Here is a 27,121-nt window from a genome sequence, read left to right on the forward strand (position 1 = left end):
GCCACAATCAGGACTGCATACGACCGAGGCACACTGGGCCAACACCCGGCATCATGGTGTGGGGAGCGATCTCCTACACTAGCCGTACACCACTGGTGATCGTCGAGGGGACACTGAATAGTGCACGGTACATCCAAACCGTCATCGAACCCATCGTTCTACCATTCCTAGACCGGCAAGGGAACTTGTTGTTCCAACAGGACAATGCACGTCCGCATGTATCCCGTGCCGCCCAACGTGCTCTAGAAGGTGTAAGTCAACTACCCTGGCCAGCAAGATCTCCGGATCTGTCCCCCATTGAGCATGTTTGGGACTGGATGAAGCGTCGTCTCACGCGGTCTGCACGTCCAACACGAACGCTGGTCCAACGGAGGCGCCGGGTGGAAATGGCATGGCAAGCCGTTCCACAGGACTACATCCAGCATCTCTACGATCGTCTCCATGGGAGAATAGCAGCCTGCATTGCTGCGAAAGGTGGATATACACTGTACTAGTGCCGACATTGTGCATGCTCTGTTGCCTGTGTCTATGTGCCTGTGGTTCTGTCAGTGTGATCATGTGATGTATCTGACCCCAGGAATGTGTCAATAAAGTTTCCCCTTCCTGGGACAATGAATTCACGGTGTTCTTATTTCAATTTCCAGGAGTGTATTATGTTGTGTCATTGGATTTACTGGTTCAGTTGCCTGTCTTTCGATTGGTATCGGCTGAATGTATGTGTTCCGTTTTTCTAGATACTGTGCCTGGTCCTGTGGCATGTCATGTATTACTTTAATCGGGGTTTTCTGTTTCGATTTCTTCGCGAGTGTTACGTCTAGCCTTGGTTCTACTTGAACTTTCTTAGACGGCGCTTGTTCGTGTACTGCAGTAATGCTTGACGTATCAGTTACTTCGCTATAAGTGTAATCGGTCTCGATCTTCTCTTCGATAATTTGTACCAACTCTGTTCGAAGCTTTTCAAACTGATCTTTGTTTTTAAGTTCTATTTTACTGATCCGCTGATCATCTTTTTTCAGTGCAATCTTTGCGACCTTGCTTTGAATTGCTTGTCCTTCCGAAATTTGTATTGCTGTTCGAGTGGTTTCTTTTGTAAAACGTTCCACTTTTTAATCAACGTTTACGATGTCCAATTGGACCTTGTCCACGTCAGTGCGTAATTGCTGCTGACCATGTGTTAGTACCTGAATTCTTTCTCTAGATTCTTTCGCGTCTTTGTTAATCTGAGTGATCTGACTGTCAATTCTGGCGAACCCTTCTTCCATCTGGATTTTAACCTGTTGGATCTGTATCTTAATAGCCGGATTACCCTATTGGATCTGTGTCTTAATAGCCTGATTATCCTGTTTCAATTCCTGATTCTGTTTCGTCATACTAGCTTTCATATTTTGTAACATCTCCATGATCGCGTCCTGTCCTGTAACACTACCTTCTGCTGAACTATGTATTCTCGATCTATTGTTTTCTACTCGGTCAGTTACGTCGTTTACTGGGCTATGCTGTGGCGTTTCTAAGTTTGATAACTGCAATAACCCGTGCTGTCTGTGTTGAGGACTAGTTGCGTTTGTCATTGAACCATTACGTGGCACAAAAAACTCTGCATTCTGCCGTGTATGTTGTGTATGTCTTGTGTTTACAGGTACAGTTGCGTCTGTTACGGAACCTTTTCGTGGCGCTCGTAACTCCGCAAAATCCTGTCTCTGTTGATGGGGCTTATTTGGAATGTGTACGATAGGTTCGACGTATTCTAAATGTTCCCCCTCTTCCTCACTGTCTACTTCTCTTTGAACGTTAGCTAACTGCAGGTTCATTGACTGTATTGACGCGTATTCTGTCCCTGAATATGCGGCAAACAAACGCGTTTCCTGTGCTCATTTCGCTTCTAATCTTTGCCATTTCCTACGTGGCCTGTCTATTTCTGGTTCAGAATGTGCCCTACCTGGAATGTCATATTCTGGATATTCGATGTTCTCGTCCCTTCGATTCCCATCTGTCCGATCTGCCTCAATTTTATTCCAGTCTATCTGAGCCTGCTCATTCTGCAGCTCCCCGACTGTCCTATTCTCTGAGTCACCGTCTGTCCTACTCTCAGGTTCACCTTCTGTCCTATTCTCAATAAGCTCGTTTACTTGGTGTCTATCTGGTTGATTCTCCCCCATCTTGTCTACTTGCTGTCTCTCATGTAACCTTTTGGCTTGTGCTCCCGTTAACGTGGAAATTCTTTCAACACACCACAACCCTATCTACAAAGCTCTACGACCACTTACCAGTTGGTTGAACCAACAACAACAACAACGTCATGACTTCTCGGCTAATGTTCTGTCTGCTCTGCTACAGTCTCTAATCTCCACCTGTGCGCTTGCAAAGGGAGAAAAATGTTATTTCTTAATTCTAACTTATATGATGCTGCGTCACACTGCGTCTCTGCATCACTCTGCGTCTTTGCCTATCACCTGAAAAGCCTATGCCCTAACAGCTACACAAAAATCGTAAAAAAATGCAAAACTTTCCAACACAATAACACACGCCCTTTTCCCTACAATTCTGCTTTCTTCACTGTCTGTATCTATTCTGATCCCAATCTTTGCAAATAGCTATTTAATACATGAAAGAAAGTTCTTCAAAGTGCTATCGCTGCGACCTGCCGTACGTAACTATCCTGGCACTTTCTTATCCTGGTAGCTTACCTATTTTACCTATCCTGGTAGGGTCGCCATTTTCTGTGAGCGTGTGGGTGCTATTCTGTCATTCTGCACAACAGACTAATCTGAGATGTACCCTTTACCCTGTGGCTCCTGCAAGATGCAATTTCCATCCCCACACTACTACAGAAGTCAGACAGACGCTCCTAACGTTCTAAAGAGAAATGCCTCAAAAACTTTCAGCAATAAATATCTTCTGGAGTCGTCTGTTGTAAGAAAATGACACACAAATTCACAGAATTTCTTACGTAACTAGTGGGATACTTGGGTTCTGGGTAGTGCTAGTTAGTGTAAGAAAAACATGAAACTAACGAAAATTATTATTTATTTTGAAAAAATTCTGAGAAATCACAATGGCACTTTTAGTTATGAACTGAACAAGTTACTTCCAGTTTCTATTCGGAATGTGAAGTTACCTCTTAAGGATAGGATTCGCTAATGAAATTTCTATACAAAGTTTAACATTGTTATTGACTTGGCAGAATGGCTGAGAGCCGTGCCTACTCAACTTGAATAATTATCCATTACAATGTTGCTAGGTATGGTCGAGGCTGTCGCATGTGAAATGCAGTGAAGTGTACTGTTGTGGAGGAAATATGGGGCTCACACGAGCTGTAGCACACAATACCATAAGCTGCGATGACTGCTGTCTGCACTGCTCGCTGCTGACAAATAAGATAACTCTCGTTCTATCTGGATTGACCTTCTCCAATCAAACTCTCCCTATGCCTTGATGAAGTCAAGGACTCCTATTCGCCCCTAGTCTAACTATTGGCGTGGTACACCAGTCAGATAACCAGTCCACCACGATGCCACTCAAAAATTCGCTCGCAGGCGTTTAACTATAACTCTTTCTGTTCACACCGCACAATAAGTGTGGTGGCCAACACTGTGAACAATGCTTAATTGCAAGGACTCAATATAGACTCGCACTCCAATTCGCTCTCGACAGAGGTGCTCTCCCAGTGAAGTACTGGGGAGAGACTTGTTCCTCGCACTTTGAGTACATCTACGAGCGCATACGCTCTTGTTACGTGTTCTCGCTCCAAGAGCGACAACGGAACGGCCACTCTCCACAGCAGACGTGAAGGGGTATATCTTTCAGTCTCTTCCAATACTCCTTCAGCTCAAGGCGTCAGGAATATCATCTGCCAATCAGCATTGCTCTTCTAAAACGGGAGAATGCAGTTTTGTTTAAGGCAACAATCCGGAAATCTGTAGCATCGGCGTTTGGCGTTTGCTGTCTCCCTGTGAAACCCTCTGAAACTGCGTGCTATGTTTGTAAAGAATGCGTAGGCTGGGCGCTCCCACACAATGTAGTGGAATTTTCTTTTAAGCGGAACATGGGGTCATTCTTCCTTTCACTCGGGCAAACGTTGTCTGCTCTATGGGCGGTCACCATCCGACGTAGATAGGCTGACTCGTTCTCTGAAGGGACTGGCCTCCTGGCACATGGTCTGCCTCTCCCGAACTAAAAGCCCCTGCAACCGTCATGTCTTGAATGTGTGTGTGTGTACGCCAGCCTCGAGTATTTCAATCTAGGTGCGCACTTGCGATTTACTAGTTATTTGCATATCGTTTACATGAATTCATACAATGACTTTTTATCTTATCGAGTTTGGGTTCGAATGAAGCGTTTTGATGTGTGGAATATGATTGTGAGGGTGGAATATGCAAGCAATGAAGGTCAGGAGACCATGACATCTTACAGTTTCTAAACATTTCTTGCAAGTTGCCAATCTTTGCCCCACTTTGAAATCATCTTATGATTTCGCTGAATATTTGTTCAATTTTTCTCAGACACTACTTCACTATAGACAACTGTGTCAACTGTGAAAGATCTAGGGCTACTATTAATATTGACTTCAAGGTCATTAACATACAACATAAAGACCTAAGGTCTCAACACACTTCCCTGTGGCATACCCGAAATTATTTCTACGTCTGTTGTTGACTCTCTATCCAAATTAACATGCTTCGTCCTACCTAACAAGTGATCCTTAATCCAGTCACAAATTTAGCTTGATACCCTACACTGTCGTACTTTCAGTAATAGGCATTAATGCAGTACTCTGTCAAATGCTTTCCGAAATCAATAAATACCTCTACCTGGCTCTCAGGTTGTCATCTAAGAAACGTGCGAGTTAGGTTTCGCAAGACCCATTTTCCGGAATCCTTGCTGGTTGGCATGGAGAAGTCATTCTGTTTGAGATAGCCGACTAGATGTTGATTTATCCTGCAAATATACGTGATCTTCAGTCCAGTATCGTGCTATAACACTAAAAACGCAGGATTGTCGTCTAACAACAGAGATCCATTTGTTCCGAGACAATGAGAAAAATTACGTTATTGATTTTAGTTTTTTAAGATATTCTTTGCATTTCATACATATCCTAAATAAATTTCACAAAATACTGTATGTCTGACATGCTCCTTGGCTCAAACTGTACATTAATGATGAGAGGTGTATTAAACTAAATAATGAAATTGACAAAACGTCTTCAGATTTTTGAATGATCGTGTATTGTGTATAAATATGATATGAGGCATGCGTGGAAAATAATGAATGTAAACTTATGAAATACTGGACGATCAGGCAGTACAGCACACGTTTATTTGCTATAGTAAAAAAAGGAAAAAATCACCATTCGAAACCTTCAGCTGCCGCATGCTTTCAATATAGAAGGGAAGAAAAACGTGCATATCTCATGTTCCATACCCCAATGGCACATTACGTGGAGTCAGTATTCATGTGGAGGAAAGAAAACGTGTAGCACAGAAATAAGAACGTAGCGTTTGGCCTACAAGGGAGACATATAAAACATCTTCAGTAGAACTTTTTAAACGTTAAGAAAGTTAAGAAATGTTAAACGAAACTCGGCCGAAGATCTCTAGACAGAAGGGGATAAAAAATACGTCAACAAGTGGCTCCGAAAACTTCAACAATTTTGTACTTATCAAAGTATCCGATATCCCTTTGTTAAGGGGCTCCATTTTCCACATAAGGGATTACGTCGTTGAAAGGATTAAAAATGATTTCCCGTACCCATCAATGACGAATGCCACTAATCCATGTCAACCTCGCCAACAACTTTCACGCATTCGCTTTTGAAATATGGGGCCACTGTGTGTATCCCGTACATGCTCCTAAATAATACTGCAGGTGAAGAAGCCGTCAATTGAACTTAAATCCATTCTTTCATTGTGGAGATTTCAACGCTCATATTATATTTTGCGGATTCAACATCCTCTGCCCTAGGGGTTAGAGCTGTTCAGAGCGTCGCGCCTTCATAAATTTAATTTCTTCTGAACATTTGGTAATGCAGGCGTCGATATCGAGCAAAGATCTCTCAACATACTCTCCCACGCTCGTTGACACTGCTCAATGGCAAGTTATCATCGATTTATATTCCATTGAACATTTTGTGGTCTGGATACACCTATAAGATTGAGTAGGAATGCAAAGGATGCCGCAGTTGTGGGAGCTCAGCCATGATAACTGGACGCTGTGCAGGCCGTTGTCTGTGTTTGAACACTATGTCTATAAATATCATTTCCGTATCCACACCACTGTGTTACAACTGCAGTGTTTTCCCTGGTGGAGCAAAGAGTGCTACTCTACCATCTGAGAAAGGGGTGCTCCTTCACGAAGCTTCAGATATTGAACTGTTATAGAGCACTTCAGGTCACTACACAAAAGAACTGGCAAACTGTTGAAGAGAGCAAGAAGAGTTTGTGAAGAGTGTTCCTTGACTATCTCAGCCATTCTAGTTACTTTACACAGTAATGGGTAGCACTGAAAAGGACTTCGAGTGCACCCAGAGGGTCACGTATACCAGTTGTAATGAACGAACAATGTCTCCAAGCAACATGTGGCGACGTTTAGAAAAGGATGTAGTATTTCGCCAAAACTGGCTCCAGTATCTGAAGACTACTGTGGCGTCTTGGCAATGTCAACTACATTCTCTGAAATTTTAAACGTAGCAGGAGCTAAATACAGGGAGCGAAATGTTATTTACTACATGTACAGAAACCGAACAGCAGTTATAAGAGTCGAAGGACATGAAGAGGAAGCAGTAGTTGAGAAGGAAGTGAGACGGCGTTGTGGCTTATCACCGAGGGAAATGACGCGGTGGTTAGCAAACTGAACTAATCCCGCTAAAAACTTCTAGGACTTGTAGAGGGGAGTGAGTACATAATATTTTAAAGAGCAACGCATGTCCGGATACGTACTATTTTCGTTCTACGGCGGTTTCAATTCAGATGTTTAACGAGTCCATTTCTGCATGAGGAACTGAATTAGACATGACGTAGTAAATTATTAGATAACAATTCGCAAAGAAATATAAAGAAGCATCCATTTATCACTTACGCACATTTTTTGTATTAACACTTGAACATTACGTGTTTACATTATTCCAAAACAAAAAAGAACCCATAATATAGTACATACAGAACAGTAATGATACATTAAAACAGCGGCTCGATGTGGCTACCACTAACGTTGTTACAAACATTGTACACGCTCTCCATCCCACCTTGCGTCTTTTCGATTTCTAGTGCAGCGGCCAGAACTCGTGCCAGCAGACTTTCCACTGGCTCTAAAGGAGTCTCATGAATTAAACTTTGCACACGACTGCACAAGAAGTAGTACATGTCACCGTGTCTACCCTGTTGCATACCAGGACAAGCAAATCTGAGGCTTTTCTCTGTCCCTCAGCAGACGTGGACACTTCACACATCTGAACTGAAACCATCGTAGAAAGGAAATGGTAGTTTTCCGGACGTTGGTTGTTGTTCAAAATATGATGTACTCACCGCCTTCTACAAGTCCTAGACGTTTGTAACGGTAATTTCCGAACAACTTTTATATGTGCTGTATGTTCTTTTGGACATGTTCGAAATAACAGACACCACATACATAATATATAATTAAAGCGAAGGCGAACAACTGATTATTTCAGTGCGGATGCACACCGCCTTTGAACTCTTATGGGAATTGGTGAAATGCCGCGAGTAATGAGGACAATGGGCAAGAGGCACTACGTCAGTAATGTGTGGATAAGTTGAGAATTTTGGTCTGACGGGAGGCGTGCAAGGGTCGTCCACATAGCTGCGATGACCACTGTGTGTGTCCGGGTGATGCAGTAGCCACCGCTTCTCCTTAGTTAATCAGACGGCTTAGGCAGGAGTCCCAGTCCGGCGCAAATTATCAATCCGCCTATTGTAACGCATTTTTATGATGTCCTCTTGTGATAATTCAAACGATAGTTAAACTGATGATGCATATGATCTAAATTATGTCCAAGACAAGGTCTCATCATCTGTGTTTGCAGAGTGGACATTTGTAGAACATTCAATTAGCCACATCGAGTGTTTTATCTAATCCTGAATCGTCGGAAATTCTTTGACCACCACCATGTCATGTTTGTTTGTGAATCGACCCGAATTAACTTTTGACGTAAATTGTAGACGCATACATGTCCACTTGAAAATAGTAGGCATAATTTGTGCACTAGTAGCTATAAGAAGGTTCGTAGAGAAATATTTTCCTAGTTGTATAAGTAGTAACGAAATTCTAACACAAGAACCAGAAACCAAATTAAAATAAACGATATTTCTCATGCAAATATTCTTTTTCAGAATTCCTGAGACACGCACCCTGCATGCGTAAAGCAAGGACTGACTACGAAGTGTGTGCCACTGTATACCAAGAGAGAATCCGAGAGCTGCAGACATCAATGAACGGTAGCTCTTTCGTTATTGCTGGAGAAAATCAGCTTAAACTCGTTTGCTGGTAAGAATAATTTTACGGCAAATTAAAGATGTTTATTGATTACTTGTAGTGCGATTAAAATGACATGTTCGCTGGATAAGTGTTTATAAACTATGTGATGAAAAGTATCCGGACACTGGTTACTGGACATTAATAATGGGTGTGTACATTTATAATGGTTTGATCTCTTCTACAGACACTTTCAGTGAGATGTCTGAATATCTGTAGAGGAATGACAGACCACTCTTCCAAAAGAACTGAAGGCAGAGAAGGTCGTGATGGACACTGGAGTCTGTTCAGAAGTCGACGACCTAACCCAATCCAAACGTGTTTCGTTTAGTTCAGCAACGAAATATACTTTCTAACTCACTCCAAAGGTCTCCCTTTTCTTTAGGCTGTGGATAGGCAAGTCCATTTTAGAAATGTTGCTGACCACAAACCATTGCCGGCCACTGTGGCCGAGCGGTTCTCGGGGCTTCAGTCTGGAACCGCGCGTCCGCTACGGTCGCAGGTTCGAATCCTGCCTCGGGCATTGATGTGTTTGATGTCCTTAGGTTAGTTAGGTTTCAGCAGTTCTAACTTCTACGGGACTGATGACCTCAGATGGTTCAATGGCTCTGAGCACTATGGGACTTAACGTCTGTGGTCATCAGTCCCCTAGAACTTAGAACTACTTAAACCTAACTAACCTAAGGACATCACACACATCCATGCCCGAGGCAGGATTCGAACCTGCGACCGTAGCATTCGCGCGGTTCCGGACTGAGCGCCTAGAACCGCGAAACCACCGCGGCCGGCGACCTCAGATGTTAAGTCCCATAGTGCTCAGAGCCATTTGAGCCGCAGACCATTGTCTCACGGACACGGCGTTATGACAGGGAAGCATTGTTATGCTAGTAAAGAGAATCATCGTCCCCGAACAGTTCCTGACTGTTACGCAGTACACCATGGTGTATCACGTGTTCATATCCTTCCACCCTAACTACGAAAAATACCCCCTTACCATAGCAACACCTCTTCGACACTTCACTGTTGGTAGTATACGTCATAGTAACTAACATTCTCCGGACATACGCCAAGCCCAAACCCTCCCTTCGGATTGCCATACGGCATGGCGTGATGCACCACTCCAAATCACTCCTTTCATTCATCCATTGTCCAATGTCTTTACACCACCTCAGGCGTCACTTAGCAATGACTAGAGAAGTGTGTTGTTTCTGAGGAGCTGTTAGTCACTGCACCACATACTTTTTAACTCCCTGCGCACAGTCATTGTACTAACTGGAAAGCTGGCAGCCCTTTGGAAGTAGCGAGATTCCCTGCGCTGATTTCATACGACTTTTACAACCAACCTCCGCAATGCTCGACGGTCTGTGTCCGCCAGTACAAGAGTTCTGCCTGGTTTTGGTGTAGCTGTGGTCGTTCTTCGCGTTTCCTCTTCGTAGTCACATCACCGACAATCGACTTGGGAGGCTTTACAAGGATTTAAACGACCCTTATCGATTTGTTATTCGGATGACATCCAATGACTAGTTTACATTCGAAGTGTCTAAGATTTTCTGATCGACCCGTTCTGCTGTTACTGGTTCTGTACTGGAAACACAATACTCCTCGGCTCCTCTTATAGTGACCGGTTCGCCTCTTATGTCATCTAGTGGTCAACCTCGCATTACATAGGGGTGTCCGAATACTTTTCATCAAATGGTGTAGTATTCAAGGGATTTTAATACAGAAGCTACAGTAACTGTAAATACCTGTTTTCCATATACAATATTCAAAAAATTCACTTACAGAGTTTTAGACGTTATGGAATAAATGTAACTAGATATTTATTAGCATAAAAAATTACGTGTTTTTGCGAAGTTACGAACAGGTAAGTCATTTTTCGGCGACTAATTGGCTCGTTCTGACCTTAGATAGTGTTGGTACTGGAGTAATTTCGAGTCATGTCGATTCTGCCACACACCATGTAATACCAATTTTGCTCGTTTATATATGCTTTCGGTGTATACAAATGCAGGAGACTCATAGGTAAGAAAGAAAGATGAGAGTCGATGAGGGTTAAGCGACCAGTCGACGATGAGCTTATTAGATGTGGAAGGAAATCTTCCATTCCCTTTCAAAGGAACCCTCCCGGAATTTGACGTCACTGAAAATGGCCGAAAATCTAAATTTACATGTCCAGCCGGGGATTGGATCCACCATCTTTCTAAATACGAGTCTAATGTCTTATATCGATAGGCAGGCACACAGACATACTTATCACTAAACACCATGACCAAATTGGCCTTGAATTTCACGAACAACTACTGCGTCTTCTGCAACATGTGCAATATGGTCTTTGCAGCATTTATAGAAGTACTGTACAGCAGGCCCTTTGTATCTGTGGGGGAAACAAACGAAGATGCAAAATAGCAAGGTACTAGCCCGTTCTTGCCGAAACTATCACCTGGATGCCTTCTAATGTCAGCATCCGCGAGTGCGCATGTGCTATTATTTAGCAACGCGTTTCCTGACTGATTTTTTACGCATTAAGTCACATTATCTTTTTACGTGCTTTATCGATGTTTAAGAATTTGGAACGTATTTTTCCGACAACCAGTATTTTTTCTGTAAGTGACCATCAACTTCCTTTATACACTACTGGAAAAAAATTAAAACCCTCAAGGACAAGGTCACCATAGCGACAAGTGATGTGAAAGGTAGTTCATCATTGCAGAAGTATAAGACAACAAATTCAGACCAAATGGAACACACATGTCACAGTGAAGGGTGTACAAACACTCGCATTAATACACGGTGTATCACCCTCTAGCGACAAGGCTGGAGTGTATTCTCACGTGTAAATAATCATAAATGTGCTGAATGGCATCCTACGATAGACTGAAGCAAGTATCTTGCACCTTTTATTGCGATTCGGTAATGGTTCTTCCTGGCTTTGGAGAACGAGTAAGTTTCCGTTTCAGCATATACCACATTTGCGCAATTGTCAAGTGATAGAGAGACCATTCTGGCAGCGCAGTTGTTTTGCACCACGAAGAACACTTTGCGTCGCAGCAACCGTATGTAGATACTTACTGGTCTGCTGAAAAAACACATCACCTTCATGTCGAAGAAATGACAATAGCACGGGGATACGCTACGGTCGCAGGTTCGAATCCATCCTCGGGCATGGGTGTGTGTGATGTCCTTAGGTTAGTTAGGTATAAGTAGTTCCAAGTTACTGTCGCCAGTAAATTGTCTCGTCATGAGTCTTGCGAGCGTTATTGCACACTTCCATTTGCTTCGGCAGTGGAACTCATTTCTGATAATTGCGCATGCAGCTGCTGTCATACAGTTAACTATAATTTACATGTATAGTAAAGAACAGAAATAAGTTTTATTGTGCGAATTTCGGAAGACAAGCTTGCAGTTTGGTGGTTATCACAATGGTTGGTTCAAATGGCTCTGAGCACTATGGGACTTAACATCTATGGTCATCAGTCCCCTAGAACTTAGAACTACTTAAACCTAACTAACCTAAGGACATCACACAACACCCAGTAATCACGAGGCAGAGAAAATCCCTGACCCCGCCCGGAATCGAACCCAGGAACCCGGGCGCGGGAAGCGAGAACGCTACCGCACGACCACGAGCTGCGGACTTATCACAATGAATTTTTGTACTTACAATTCCTGATAGTCAGTAATCACTACATAATGAACGCTGGTATTGTAGCAGCTGCACTAACTGGTGAAAAATAGGGGCTCTTGTTTCATTAACAAGTAGGAAGTGTTGTAAATTTATTTTGTAGAGGGTGCAGAGTGACCTTTTGTGTAGTCTCTCGTCTTTCTGAGTTATCTTTCAAAGTTCGTTTGGAAAATAATGGATGTTATGAATTGTAAATGTAGCACGAGAACATCCTCATGAGAATATTCTTTACACGTCTAGCCAACATGAATCAAAATCGGTTTTGTATTAAACTCGTTGCATGTGTGTATACTTCTTATGAAATCGCAGCCGGATATCAAGTTCCTGTTATTCCAGTTGTTCGACAGCTTTTGTTACGGATAGAGTATTAGAATAGATTTGTTGGTACAGATGGGATTAAACTAATCCACTTTGATCCCATTCGGCGACGTACTTACGAGACCGTGCTTAAAAGTAACGCCTCGGAACTTTTTATTCGTTCTCAATATCGATTGAGGTATTACGTGTCATGCATGTTACTCGGTCGACTTTCCCGATTTGCTGACGCAAGTAGCGTCCCTCTGCAACAAGAGGGCTCCGAACTGTAGCATGTAACAGGGCGGTGTGTAATGTAACTACGTCAGTGCGTGAAAAACAGTGTCCTGTAATCTAGGTTCTAACGACACAAAACGTGCCTCTAATTGAAATCCACAGAAGAATGAAAGTTATTTATGGTGAAGATTGTAGAGGTATCAGTAATGTGTAACGTTGGGTTGTTGGTGCTCGTAATGAAGGAAACGGTGGTGCTAACGTACACGTGTGTGATAGATCTCGGAGTGGACGACCCCGTACGGCAACCGATGAGATTTTTCGGAATCGGATTGATGAGCTCATCAGAGAAAATCTTCTTCCATGGTGTGGTGCATTTTGGAATTCTTGCCTAAACGCACCACCATAAACTCTGCAAGGTACTGCGAGACATACAGTTCTGACTTGGTCCCATCCGATTCTCATCTGTTTCCAAAACTTAAAGGACACCTTCGAGGAACTCACTTTGACATTGATGAAGGAGTGCAAGCAAACGTAAAGTTGTGGCTCTGTTAAAGAATTCAACATTCTACAGTGGCGGTACCAACAAATTGGTCTCGCCTGCGACAAATGTGTTCGTCGTCAGGGTGACTGTCATGAGACATAAACACGTAGAGATGAAGAATAAGGATTCAGAATGTTGTTTGTTTTATTTAAAAAGCTTTAGGAACTTTCATACAAAAATTCGGAGCCCTTACTTTTCAGCACGCCTTTGTAATTATCTCTCGTTAGCCCATAACTTCATAGTAAATTGGAGTTCTCATCAGTTAACTTCTTTCAGAAACCACAATGTACTGAATCTACTAATTTTCCAGGCAAAGTTATTGCATTATTTTCTTCCGACTGGGTTACATGCGGCGTACTCTCACAAAATTTAAGTGAAACTTAGTCTTGAGATTGTGTCGCAGGTACGTGCCATGGCTACTTGAATCTGTCATTGTAGGTATGTGTCTAATAACCGAAGCGTAACAATTCATCAAGATGAGCACAAAACTTTTTGTACCCTGCTGAAAAAAAAAAAAACGCTATTTAAGCTTTTAGCGTCAGATGGAAGAATTCATACAGTCAGTAATACTTGAGTAATTGCAGCTGGTGGGCTCTAGATGGAGGACTGGTGAACTCCGTCTTCAAATGTTCCTTCAAAACTGAAACTCCAGCAGTACTACTCCCATTCCGTCACTACACCACTAAAAGTGATTGGAGTAGACATCAAAAACTGAAAACAATCGTTGAAGTCCATAAGATATGTGGAGATGACTGAAACTGTATATAAGGTTCAAATGATTTGTTTCCGTTATAAAGATAATTTTCCCTAAAATCCCTGTTTGTCAAGAGGAAATGAACAGTAGCATGTCACGTCCAGACGTTCCGTAACCACACCAGTCACTGGAAGCGGACAGTTGATCTAATTGTCTGACCTGCATTCTAAATCGTTTCTACACCTGCAGAAATGTAGAAAATATTCAGAGTTCAAACAAGTAACGCAACTAACGTAAAATTGTTTTCTGCTTAGAAATCACAAATACAGAAAAAAGTTTATACTTTATTCTATGGTAGTATACACCTACACTAAGTGCATGATGCTTTACATTAGTGAATATCACATTTCATTCACATTATATTTAGTCAAAATTTTAAAACTATGTATCACAGATGTGCCCCCACTTCTTTTGTTGTATGCCCATTATATAGAGATAATTTTAGTATCTTTGCGTGAAGTATACCGTAATGCACAAGGTCGAGCGAACATACATTTAGTTGTAAGATCCATTCACTTTGGCGACAGAGAAAGAAGTACTGCTTGGTTAGGAGCTCTATATACAGAAACATAGGCAACTCAGGGAGACTATACATTGGCATAGGAACAAGTGATTCTTCGGATACAAAATTAGACACTTAACCACGCACACACACCAATATAAACAAACACATTACCTCTGTAATGTGTGTGAATTCCTAAGGAACCAAACTGCTGAGGTCATCGGTCCCTAGACTTACACACTACTTAAACTAACTTATGCTAAGAACAATACACACACCCATGCCCGAGGGAGGACTCGAACCTGCGGCGGGAGGGGCCGCAGAATCCGAACATGTTGCTTTATACAGCGCGGCCACCCCGTGCGGCACCCACATTACCTCTGTTCGTAATTGTACTGTAGTGGCCGCACGAAGATTGAGTTTCAAGGTCATCTCGCCGTCTTACAGCACTGCCAGTTTTATAGTAGTGATAATTTCGAGTCTTCGTAAAATTAAAAAAAAACTGGGCAACTCTATTATTAGTCTAGAATATGATGGAGTACTTTCCAAAAGAAAATTCTCACTAACTGCTAGGGGAAAAAAAATGAAAACTAACTTTACAAGAAATTCTGGAGGACAATAATTTTTACTTCAACTTGTGGTGGTAACAGAACCGCTAATGTAATTGGACTGAAAAGAAAAAATATATATGAACATCCTCAAAGTTTACAGATGCATATGCTGCGTCTTTTATTTCGGAAACATAAAAATATTCTGAGATAAAAAATAAAATATTATAAGAGGTGTGAATCTGGACCGACTGCGTAGCGAAATATATAGTCACTGATGAATTTTATTTCTGTGAGACTGCGAAGAAACTTCCCGGGAGAAAGTTGTTAATAAACTAGAAAATTATTTTTGGAAACATTTCAGACATCATTATTGTATCATATCACGTACAGAGGCAAATTACTTCCGCGATATTCCGTGCGCAGCAGCGCGCCAGTCGTTGTAAGCCGTCACCAAGAGTTTTTTTTCGGACCGCTCGCTTTAATATGACTGAGAATATTCCCTAAAATATTTTACTGGTTGCTAATACATATCCTTCGCCACGGCATCCATCACTCAAAACGCCAATAAACGCTACGCAAAAGTAATTGTAGTTATTTTGAAGCCAATATTTTCACTGAAGTCGAGCAAAATATTTGTTCGAAAGGTTTTGTGAAACCTGAGTTTTATCTAAATTTGCTGTAAGCCTATTTTGCTGTAAGCCTATTATTCTCAGCATGCAATACGTGGTTGGTACAAAAAAACCTCGTTCTTACTACTGCAATGTCCCTGTCTTGGGTTACAAAAATCCTCAATCATTACAGCCTCAGAATTGAAAACCAAGTGTGCGGAGAAGAGAGTGCATTTAAGTGGCTGGCCAGAATAGTCAATTTTATCAAGGACGTTACCCTATATTTCTCTATCCATCTTATACTATCCTCTGTCATACTAAAGTAATACAATACTACGTTCTAGTTTTTTATAAAAGTCGTCAGATATCATAGATTTCTATGCTCTTCTCAGAGAATCAGATTAGGTGCTGGGACTGTTCTGATGCTACTGCACTGTTTCTATACGAGTATACAATCGATATAGAAGCACCACAACGTTTTGTCAATAAATCCTTCTATGAAATAAAGGAATTAAATTTCGAATGTACAAGTAAACCGAATGCAGTAAGATTATATCCGAATGTAAAGACATTCGATACAGGATTTTAGGAAAACCTGTTGTTAATTAATGCAGAATTGACGATTTTATTTTAATTGACAGTTACTGTCGAGCAAACTAATCGCTACCAATTTTGATAAATTTATCAGACGTCTAAAATAAGGGTAAAACATTCCCAGTATGTCCTCTATAACTGAAATGAATAGACAAACATGTAAATCAAGTAAGCTTTTTACATAGACGGCGCTTACCTAAACTGAAGAATCTTCTGCTCCGTGTCCTCAGATTCACTGTCGCTTGTTTCAGCCAGGTGTATCATAACAGATTCCACTATGGGGTCTCTTAAACCCTGGTTCAAGAAATAAGTTTCTTGCAATGCTTCTGCGTGTTTTACGCATCTCTCCCTGTCCTGCTGAATAAAATTGTCAAGAGCTTTGTGTTTTAGCTTCTCGACATCAGAAAGTTTAAAAGTAGTATTTCTTTTCGCTCCTTCTCGCTTTACTTGTGCCCATATCAATTCAATGGGATTATACTGGCAGTGATACGGTGGTAGACGTACCACTTGGTGTCCAATTTCGTTTGCCAGTTGATCTATTTCGTAAGTCTTTTTGGCACCTACGATTTTTCCCTTAGACAGGAGTTCAGCCTTCGTTTCATCGACTGAAAATGAAACATTTTTTCTCTTTAACCACTCCATAAAATCTGCCTTGCGCGAATTTTAACGTGTCAGATTTTCTATCTGAATGGAGTGGTAGCTGGCGTTATCCCTCACGATAATTGACCCTTCCTCCAGCGCAGAAAAAAATGGTTCACATGGATCTGAGCACTATGGGACTTAACTTCTGGGGTCATCAGTTCCCTAGAACTTAGAACTACTTAAACCTAACTAACCAAAGGACATCACACACATCCATACCCGAGGCAGGTCACGCTGTTCCAGACTGAAGCACCTAGAACCGCTCGGCCACACTGGCCGGCTCCAGCGCAGACAACAGTCGAATAAACCAATTCTTAAAAACTTCGCCATTCATTTCTGAATGGTTATCGGATTGGCAAGAACTTTTCCCACCACGAAAATCAAGTTTGGCCACTGGTACGAACCCTGTGGTTAATGAACCAGCGTGGGCGATGATTAATGGCCACCTCTACTAGTAGGCACTTTCAAACGGCCGTTTCCTTTGGAGTCGTGCCATATATACTTATTGGTGTGGTTCTGTGAAACCCAAGTTTCATCCTAGTACACTGCAAGCCTGGTGTCTTCAGCACTCAAGAAGTGCATTCTACTCTAAAACTTCGCTCTTGCTGCTGCAATGTCTCTGCGTTCCATTAAGAATTTCCGTCCGTCATTACACTTCTTGAATCGGAAACCAAGCGAGGGGTGAAGACGAAGAACGGAGGTCTCTGAGCCCGAGTAATTAATTTTTTCACCGAGACCAGCCTGTATTATTTTAGCCGTTGGATACTTTTCTCTGTCGTAATATCCAAGCACAGTTCTACGCAAGAGCTCTTTGTTAAAATCACCATAGTCGGTTGATTTCCGTTCACGTTCGTATACCTTTCTTGGAGAATCGAAACACTCATTCATGTCTGGAGATTCTGCCGATGACACAGATTTGCTAATACGGCCTTCGGTTGACTTGGAGACACCACACGATTTAGCAGTAAGTTTATAAATTTAGGCCAAATTTAAGATATTCCTCGCTTCTTCATTGTCGGCCAGATCAGTAAAAATCTTTAATACATTCGATATGATAATTTTCGATTGTTTACGAATGTCTTTCCGCCGTTTATGCACACCGTCTGGAGGAGTACTAGAAGTAGGCCGTTGCTCCTGCATTGTTGTCCACCACCGAACACACGTCAAAGCACCTTTGCAAAGACAGTAAGACACTGAGATCAGACGTGAACACTCGATATAGCACGATAACACTGAGCTTTCAGCTGCTCTGACCCAGCGCACCGCTAACGGTACCTACATGGCAACAAAGCTGAGAGGCGAGCGCATCACAGCCCGCAGCCCCTGCTGGCGGCAAGCAGCAGCCGCGACGTTGAGGACTCTACTTTTGTGCCAGCTACTTTTAGAAGAAACAGTGAAAGTGCTCCCTACACACCTTACATATATCGTTTCTTGAGCTTGTCAGTCCTGTATGAAGTAATTAGTACGAACTGTGACTTAAGATTAATTAAAGTAGTTTACTGAGTTCTGGACAGGTACCGAAATCACATGTACGAGGCCTGTTCAGAAAGTAAGCTCCGATTGATTGCCAAATTGAAACCACAGTGAACATCAGAAATGTTTTACTTGTAACAATTAGCTACACCTTTCAGCTACTTCTCTACGTAGTCGCCGTTCTGACTTAGACTTTTGTCATAGCGTTGTACCAACTTTTCAATAGCCTCATCATAGAAGGCAGCCGCCAGTGCTTTCCGCCAATTCTCCACGCTGGCCTACACCTCGTTGTCTGTGTCAAAATGTTGTCTTCAAAGACAGCGGTTCATGTGACCAGAGATGAAACTCAGGGGGAGACAATTGCGGACTGTATTGTGGGTAATCTAACATTTCCATTTGAAAACGATGCAGGAGCATCTTCATTGCCCCTGCAGAATGCGGCTGAGAATTGTCGTGAAGACGAAACAGCACGACAGTTATGTAATGTTAGCTGCATAGCTTCAGGCGAAATTTCTCACCAGGCCCTCGTACTTGGCGGCAGACACTATTTTCTAGACATCTTTACGCACTCACTGCGAGCTCAGAAATGAGAAGAGCGACGTGATGCTAACTGGGGTTATACTAGAGACACTACCCAACACATCTGTGCAAAGCTTTATCGGATTTTCATAGTCGTTTCCATTTCGCGACCGATCGGAGCTTACTTTCTGAACGCCCCTCGTATTTTACCTGTATTTTCGTGCCAAAGTGAGAACTTCACCATCTAAATTAATTTGCTTTCGCTAGCAGCCTTCCTGCTGCCCATAACCTTTTCTGTGTGTTTCAGCTCTTTTCAAGACTACCTACAATGTTCGCTGAAAATCGTTCGTCAGATATGTGGGGAGGAAACTGCCAGATTCACGAAGCATTTCCTGGATCGAATGTCATCGTCTTTGATAAAGGTGTGTTAGAAAATTTTTCTTGGCATTTGCATCATATTTTGATATAAGCTGTTGATGTTATCATTATCATTGATATGTTTGTACAGGGTGATTTCGTGATGCCTTACAGGGATGATGGAAAAGGGCTACTGTATGAATTTGAGGTAAAGTACCCTGTTCTGTGAACGACCGAATCGAAAATTATAAGCGAAAATCGTTCTGATACCTCTGACAGGGGAATACGTGTAGTGGTACTGTTGTTTCTAAGAATGTAGGGTAGGCAACTTTCAGAGGTGGAAGTACGAAGCAAAACAAGAAAAAATATGCGGAAAACATGGGCTCTAAAATGCATACTTAAGAGCTATGAGCACTCGTTTCACAGTGGCGAGGATGAATATGTGTAAGGTATACGTTTCAGAGCCCATATTTACTGGACATCGTTTTCTTGTTTTGATCCATACTACCACTTCTGGAAGTTGCGTACCCTACAATCTTAGCAACAACATTATTTGTACAAGCATTCCACTACCAGAGGTATCACAACGATTTTTAATTGTAGATTTCGACTAGGTCGTTTCCGACAAGGTTCCCTTACAAGTAGGCTTTTCCATCACCCCTTAATGTTTGTAACATCATCACGGAATCACTCTGTATAATGCACTAATAACTGATATTGCTTCTCATGAATTTGTTAAATACATATATAGGAATACCGAGTCTCGCAACCAGAGATTTTGTACACTTCATGACCAAAAAAAGGAAGCATCCAGAATACATGGTTTGATGTCAATGTAACTTCGTACGAGTACACAACATACGCATGTATGTAAGTGATTGCAGTCGCACGTCTCTATTACTGGTAGAACGCCCACCAGAGTGCATTAGTGTTGTTCGTGTTCAGTGTTGTTACCAGGCTTGGCACGTAATGGGCGAAAACAGCGTCAGATGTTGAATCATCACTGTGAAAGACACGGAAGGTACGCCGTTCTCGTCTGTGACAGCGTTTTCAGAACCTGACAGACTGTGGGTGGTGCCTTACTGTGAGTCTCCATTTAGCCGGTTGGTCATGCAATATCCAGGGTTTTGGGCCATTCAGACGTGACAATGAACCGATTCTGAGCTGCCGGGGAACGTGAGGGCATGGATGAGCTTCGTCAAGGTTCCAGCGACCACAGCAGAACCAACGTGTGACCACCGCAAAGGATAATGGCCGTACTGTGTACCAAGAACACCGTAGCCCCATCACGTATGCGCCTGCCAGCCGACAAGTAAGAAATTCTCTGAAACTTCCTGGCAGATTAAAACTGTGTGCCCGACCGAGACTCGAACTCGGGACCTTTGCCTTTCGCGGGCAAGTGCTCTACCAACTGAGCTACCGAAGCACGACTCACGCCCGGTACTCACAGCTTTACTTCTGCCAGTACCTCGTCTCCTACCTTCCAAACTTTACAGAAGCTCTCCTGCGAACCTCTCGGTCGGGCACACAGTTTTAATCTGCCAGGAAGTTTCATATCAGCGCACACTCCGCTGCAGAGTGAAAATCTCATTCTGGAAGAAATTCTCTGTAAAATGTGTGACATGCTGCACCATTGTTAGTGGACTAGCAGCAGACAGACTATTGCATATGCGTATGCTGCTCAGAATCTCAAAACAAATGGCTGCGTTCGGAGTAGTACCATGACCTGGGAGCACGAGCTGCTGGCGAATGACGTCGCATAGGATTCTGTGATGACTTGCGTTTCTACACTACCCGGATGACTATAGTTGGTTAGTTTAGCGGTGATCTCTTGAGAGATCCCACTCTTACAATATTTTGGAAAGGCGTGACATCGTGCCATCGTGCACGATTTCAGGTCATGGCTGGCAGTGATCGAAGGAACTCTGAGAGCGTAAGGGTACGTCACGGCATACTGCATCCTCGTATGCCACCAGACATACGACAGCATCGTTGTGCCATTTTCATCAGGATGATGCTCATCCAGACAAGATGCTTATTTCTATGAACTGCCTATGTTATGTTGATTTATTCACTTGGCCAGCAAGATCCCCAAACCTGTTTCCGATGGAACAGTGTGAGACGAACGAGGACGACACCTCGGTCCTAGCGCCAATATTCGGGATATCTAGAACTCACAGTTGTGGGTCAACTTGCCTGCCACGGTTTTATGGCAGCCTTCCGAACTGGGTCAATGAATGCATCCAGGCAAGAGCGAACGCAGCGTCACAGTGATAAGTTAGCTCGTATTGACAAGTTCTTTATAAATTTCACTCTGTTTTAGAATTACTGAAATAGCCTTTCAACCTGTGATGTTTCATTTCGTTTTCTCCTCCCCCTCTGTGTGCTTCACTTTATTTGTCAGGCAGTGTATATGGTGAGTCGAAAACTTCAAGATCATTGCAGGCTACGAGAATTAATGCCGGCAGGTGGCTTTGTGGTCACTTGACGCCTTACAAAAATGTGTATAAGAGGAACAGAGACGAATGGGGAATCATTCTAGGGACGACGCGGGTCGCAAATGAGAAAATTCGCTGACATAAACGACTTCACCAAATGGTGGATTGTTATGGCCCTGAGCTTGAGAAGGAATATATCAAAGGCGAAGCTTGTCAACCGTTCGCGTGATACTGCTATGGGCATCCATGCAAATAGAATGAAGAAAGATGAAAAAGGTGTTGGACGTGCACACTTCATTACAGAACGTGGAGGTGGGAGGCTTGCTGCCTATGAAAAACAGGATAGGCGGTGATCTGTGCCAGACTGACTACAGAGTACAGTTCTGGTGTAAGTAAAATTGTTTCGGAGCACACTGTTCAGGTCACATCTTGATCATGGGGCTCCGCGGCAGAGTGGGCCTATGTGTTCCCATGTCAAACTTACTTCATCATCTATTGCGTTTGCAGAGGGTGCGGGATCATCGACAGGGGGCCATGCCTTCATAGAAACGTGCCGAATGGCAGGATGAATGACATTTCACGTTACACCAGGTCGATGATTGTGTCCAGATGCGCCGTGATGCTGACGAACGGCTGTACGAAACTTGCTCCGCCCCACTGATGTGGGAGGATAGGGGCAGTGTTATGGTATGGGAGGACGTTAACCTGGGATGCCATGGAAGCTGTGGTAGTAACAGAAGGCACCATGACCGCTGTGGACTATGTCATCCCTTCATGTTTGCTGCCTTCGCGGCAGTGATGAAATCTTTCATCAGGATAACTGTCGGCGTCACAAGACCAGAATTGGTCAACAGTGGTTTGAGAAGCATGGTAGTGAACTCACATTCATATCTTGGCCACCAAATTCGCTTGATGTGAACCCTATGAAACACGTCTGTGATGCTATAGGGCGTCGACACCGCACCTACAAACCGCCGGCCCTCACTTTACGGGAAATGAACGACTTGTGCGGGGAAATCTGGTGCCACATTCCAAAGGTGGACGAACACCCTATTAGGCAAGTGGTTATAATGTTTTGTCTCATCCTAAATTGGTTTGTACCGTAGTTAGGCACAATGTCACAGGGCGTCCCCTAAGTTGTAGCAGTGTATGGCCATTAGTCACTAGCCAGGTTACAAGTTTTCATGACGACTACTTCGTGCATCACAATATTAGGAAATATCATAAGAGCTACAGTTTTATGCTGTATAGCGTCTACACATCTATTTACCTGATGTCTCAGATAGTCCGACTTCGTTTTTCCTTTCATTGTCACTGGGCCCCTGAAACAGAATCATTCATAGGAATCTCTATAAATATATCAAACGCTCTCAGTTCTTCATCTGAACTAGGACACCACCTCTAATGACCTTGATGTCCCGCCACCAAGAATCGTAAAGTAGAGAAGTCTCATTGAAGCGTTTAGCTATACGCTATGAGGTCAAATGTATCCGGACATCTATCAGTGGACATTAGTATGGTTTGTCTCACACTTCGTCTTTATGGTGGCTTGAACTCTGCTGAGGACATTTTCAGTGAGGTTTCTGAATATTGGTGGAGGAATGACAGTCCATTGTTCTTCAAGCGTGGAAACCAGAGAGGTACTGGTGTTGGACACTGGGCTCTGGAGCGAAGTCGACCTTCTAACTCATCCCAAAAGTGTTCCATTGCCTTCAGGTCGGAGCTCTCGGCAGGCCAGTCCACCCAGGAATGGTATTTTCAACTAACCATTGTATAACAGCTTCTTCTTTAGGACAGGTGGCAATGTCATGCTGATACAAACAATCGTGTCCCAACTGCTCCTCTACTGCACACAGTACAAAATGCTGTAAAACGTGTTCATACCCTTCCGCTTTTAGTGTTTTCTCAAGCGCAACTAGGAGACCACACCGTAACCGCGGAAAACACCACCACACCTCGACGTCGCCTTCTGCATATTTCAGTGTTGGCATCACACACAATGACAAGTAACGTTCTCCAGGAATGCGCCAAACCTAAACCCTTCCATTGGATTGCCACAGAGTATAACGTGTTTCACCACTCCAGATCATTCCTTTCTGGTCATCCACTGTCCAATGGTGTCGCTCTTAGCACTGACTACAGAAATATGTGTGTTATAAGTAGCTGATCGTCAGTGTACCCCATGACTTTTATCTCCCTGCCCAGTGTCATTGTACTAGTAGGACTGCTGCTAGCACTTTGGAACTCGCAAGTGATTTCTTTCGCTGATTTCAAGCGATTTTATACAACCACTCTCCGCAAACCTTGATGGTCCCTCTCCATCAGTACATGAAGTCTAACTGGTCTAGGTTTATCTTTGGTTGTTCCTTCACGTTTCCGCTTCACAGTCACATCATCAACAGCCGACTTGGGCAGCTTTAGAAGGATTGAAATGTCCGTGATTGATTTGTTACTGAGGTGACATCCAGTGACTAGTCCACATTCTAAGTCACTGTACTCTCCTGATCGACCCACGCTACCGTTACTACTTCTCTACATGTGACACGATACTCCTCGCCTCTTTTTACATCGGTGGTACCGCCTCTCGTGACCTCTAATGGTCAATTCCACATTAGGTAGGGACGTCGGGATACTTTTCAGATAGTGTTTCTCCAGTTGTAGCAACTTTAGAGGACGTTTACAGGTCTGATGAGTGTCAGAGGGTAACACGATCAAGGCTCTTTTGTAATAGCGTTCGTGCTCCTAAACTTCGAAGCGAACGCCTTAGTAAAACTGTAAACAATAACAAGTTACTCTGTGGCATTAAGGAAGCTAGTGGCGTTAGGAGGGCAGTAAATTAACATTGCTTTCTTTAGGACCCATGGCGCCTATACGAGACTTGTTGCGGAAGGATGGCGGTAGGGCTGCAACTGTCCTGTGACGAAGATGTATTGCGACAAGCACTACGACCCGGGCTGCCTTTATCCTTCCACAGAATGCTGCGTACTTATTTGGACAGCGCGCTGAGGCAAGGAACGAGCTGCCAGAAAGATATCAGCGCGCAGGAACTTTACTACTGCTGGCTGATGCTGAACGGACAAGCAAGCAGCCACAGCAGTGGATGACAGCCTGATCACTGATTAACTACATTTTCATAATGGCTTCAAATAGCGCTCAACAAATTCCATTTCAGTTAATAATGCATTATGAATCATAGCATATGCACTCTTTAAATTGATAGGTCATAAAATGGGCAAGCAATTTGCCTCTCTAATTAATTTCTCCATTAAAGACCCGTGTCTAAAGCCTCGACAGTTACGCAGATTACACCAATACACAGAAAGAGATGTTAAAGCAACCTAAAAAATCATAAATGCAGTCCACTAACGTCGATTTATAGCAGTATTCTGGAATGTCTATTGTGTAAACGCATTATCAAACACCCCGAAGATCACGACATGCTAACACATAAACAGCACGAATTCAAAAAAACTTATGAATTTGAAACTCATGTGGATTTCTATTAGACGAAGCAATGAGTGTTATTGACATATTACATCAAAATCATTCCAAATTCCAAGCTTTCCAGAAGGCTTTTGAGGCAATTCCTCTTAAGTGGATAAATTCAAATTGCAGGTCCATGGAATATTGTTTCAGCTAGGTGACTGTATTCATAATTCCACGTAAAAAATGTCACAGTACATAGTAATTGCTGGGAGCTCCCCTAAAAAGTGTGATATGCTCTTTGCGTTCTTGATAAATTCATATTATTTAGAAGACAGTTTGATCTGTACTCTTAGTTTGTCTGTAGAAGATGCCATCGTTTACCGCCTAGTGAAGTCAGTACGAATTACAAAATGATATAGAGACGATATGTGTGTGTTGCGAACAATGGTGATCGACCAATATCATTAAAAATTGTGAGATCCTCCTCGTAAGTATTGAGATATTTCTGTTGAATATTTGTTACATGATAAAGAGCACAAATTCAGAAGTAATCGAATCAGATAAATATCTAAGGATTGCAATTAGGAATCACTTAAAAGGGAACTGTCATATAGAAAAGTTTGCAGGGAAATGAAAATAATTACTTCATTTAATTTGCAGGTGTTTAGAAATTGCAGGTGCGCTAAAGAAACTACTTGCACTTCGTTTTTCGTCTGATTTTTTAGTAGTAACAGAAGACATCGAAAACGCTCAAAGAACGGGAGCTCGTTTTGTGATATCGCTAACTAGAGTAGAGAGTGTCACGGATTTGATGAATGAGTAGGGATGTAAATCATTAAAACAAAAATAGTTTGCTCTAAATGTAAATGAAAAACTTTCTCTTCCACACATCAAAATATTTTGTTAACTTCCAATTGAGGACGGAAGACCATCGCTATAAAATAAGGGAAAGTAGGGAAATCAGAGCTGTCACGGAAATATTTTTACTTTCCTCATATGCTATTCCAAAGTGTAATTACAGAGATATAGTTTGAAATTGGTGGCTTACACCCCCTACCGAGAATTTAAGTATGAACTAAACATCACTGTAATAAGTGGCGATGTGAGAGGGAGTTATACAATCCATTATCGAATTATTGATTCAGAAATGCGCAGATGACTAGTAGTTACACATGGCGTTTAGTTGTCATGGTTTATCGTTACATCATCTGCAAGAACAGCAGTAGATATGATACTGTCCATGAAAATTCCCTGAATCGAATTCAGGTAATTAAGTTTCTTGCCTGTCTTTCTGCAAATATAAGAAATGATGTGGATTTTTCAGAAAACTCATATACCTGGCAGTATTTTGTCAACGTAGTGAAGTGAGCAACCGAAACACTACATGTCACTCAGTTACTGCGTATTACAAATCATTGTTAATATTACAGTGAAGGCATACTCTTCTTAAAATTCACGGTAGTGACATAGAGTTGTCTGTGATTCCACAAAGGTAGGGGCTTTGCCTTAGCCACAGAGTTGAAGCTTATCTAATGCGACATATCGTAACATTTTTCCGCACTCAGTCTTCATACAAGTGTTATAATTTGGGTAATTCGTTAAAGTTTACGGCTGCAGCGTAAATACATACAGTGGTGTTAACTGCTGAATTTGTTTTCTTTATTCATTACAGTAATTCTTAACAGTGATGAATAATGTATCGTTTACTATGATTTATCTTTGGAGCCTGTAAAAGGAACCAGATATACCTCTAGCTCTGCGCACGTCGTTTTATGGTATCCACGTATTTATAAATGGCATCCACGTCGGTCATGCCTATTTCGTAATGTCATCGACCTACCTTACGATAATCTCTGTTGGTCCATTGACATTGACAGTTGCTTTACAGCGGGTTATTGCATTGGTCCTTTCTTAACTCTCGGAATTCAGCAAAGAACTTCTTTGATCCACCTATTAACCGTTCACTTGGCCTGCTGTTGTCCACATAATTTTCATCGTGGTCATAATTATGTCTTCCAC

At 42.4% G+C, this 27,121-nt stretch overlaps 1 protein-coding gene across 1 annotated transcript in view; it reads left to right on the forward strand.

Moving 5' to 3' along the window:
- The window catches only part of LOC126470889 (uncharacterized), a 284,322-nt gene that overhangs the window by 245,280 nt on the left and 11,921 nt on the right, over positions 1-27,121 (forward strand). The window contains exons 4-5 of the mRNA XM_050098913.1: positions 8,343-8,496; positions 19,189-19,303. Coding sequence (XP_049954870.1) covers positions 8,343-8,496; positions 19,189-19,303 — 269 coding nt within the window. The remainder of the gene's footprint in view (positions 1-8,342; positions 8,497-19,188; positions 19,304-27,121) is intronic.

Source organism: Schistocerca serialis, chromosome 3 (assembly GCF_023864345.2).
Source record: "Schistocerca serialis cubense isolate TAMUIC-IGC-003099 chromosome 3, iqSchSeri2.2, whole genome shotgun sequence".
NCBI classification, from domain to species: Eukaryota; Metazoa; Arthropoda; class Insecta; order Orthoptera; family Acrididae; genus Schistocerca; species Schistocerca serialis.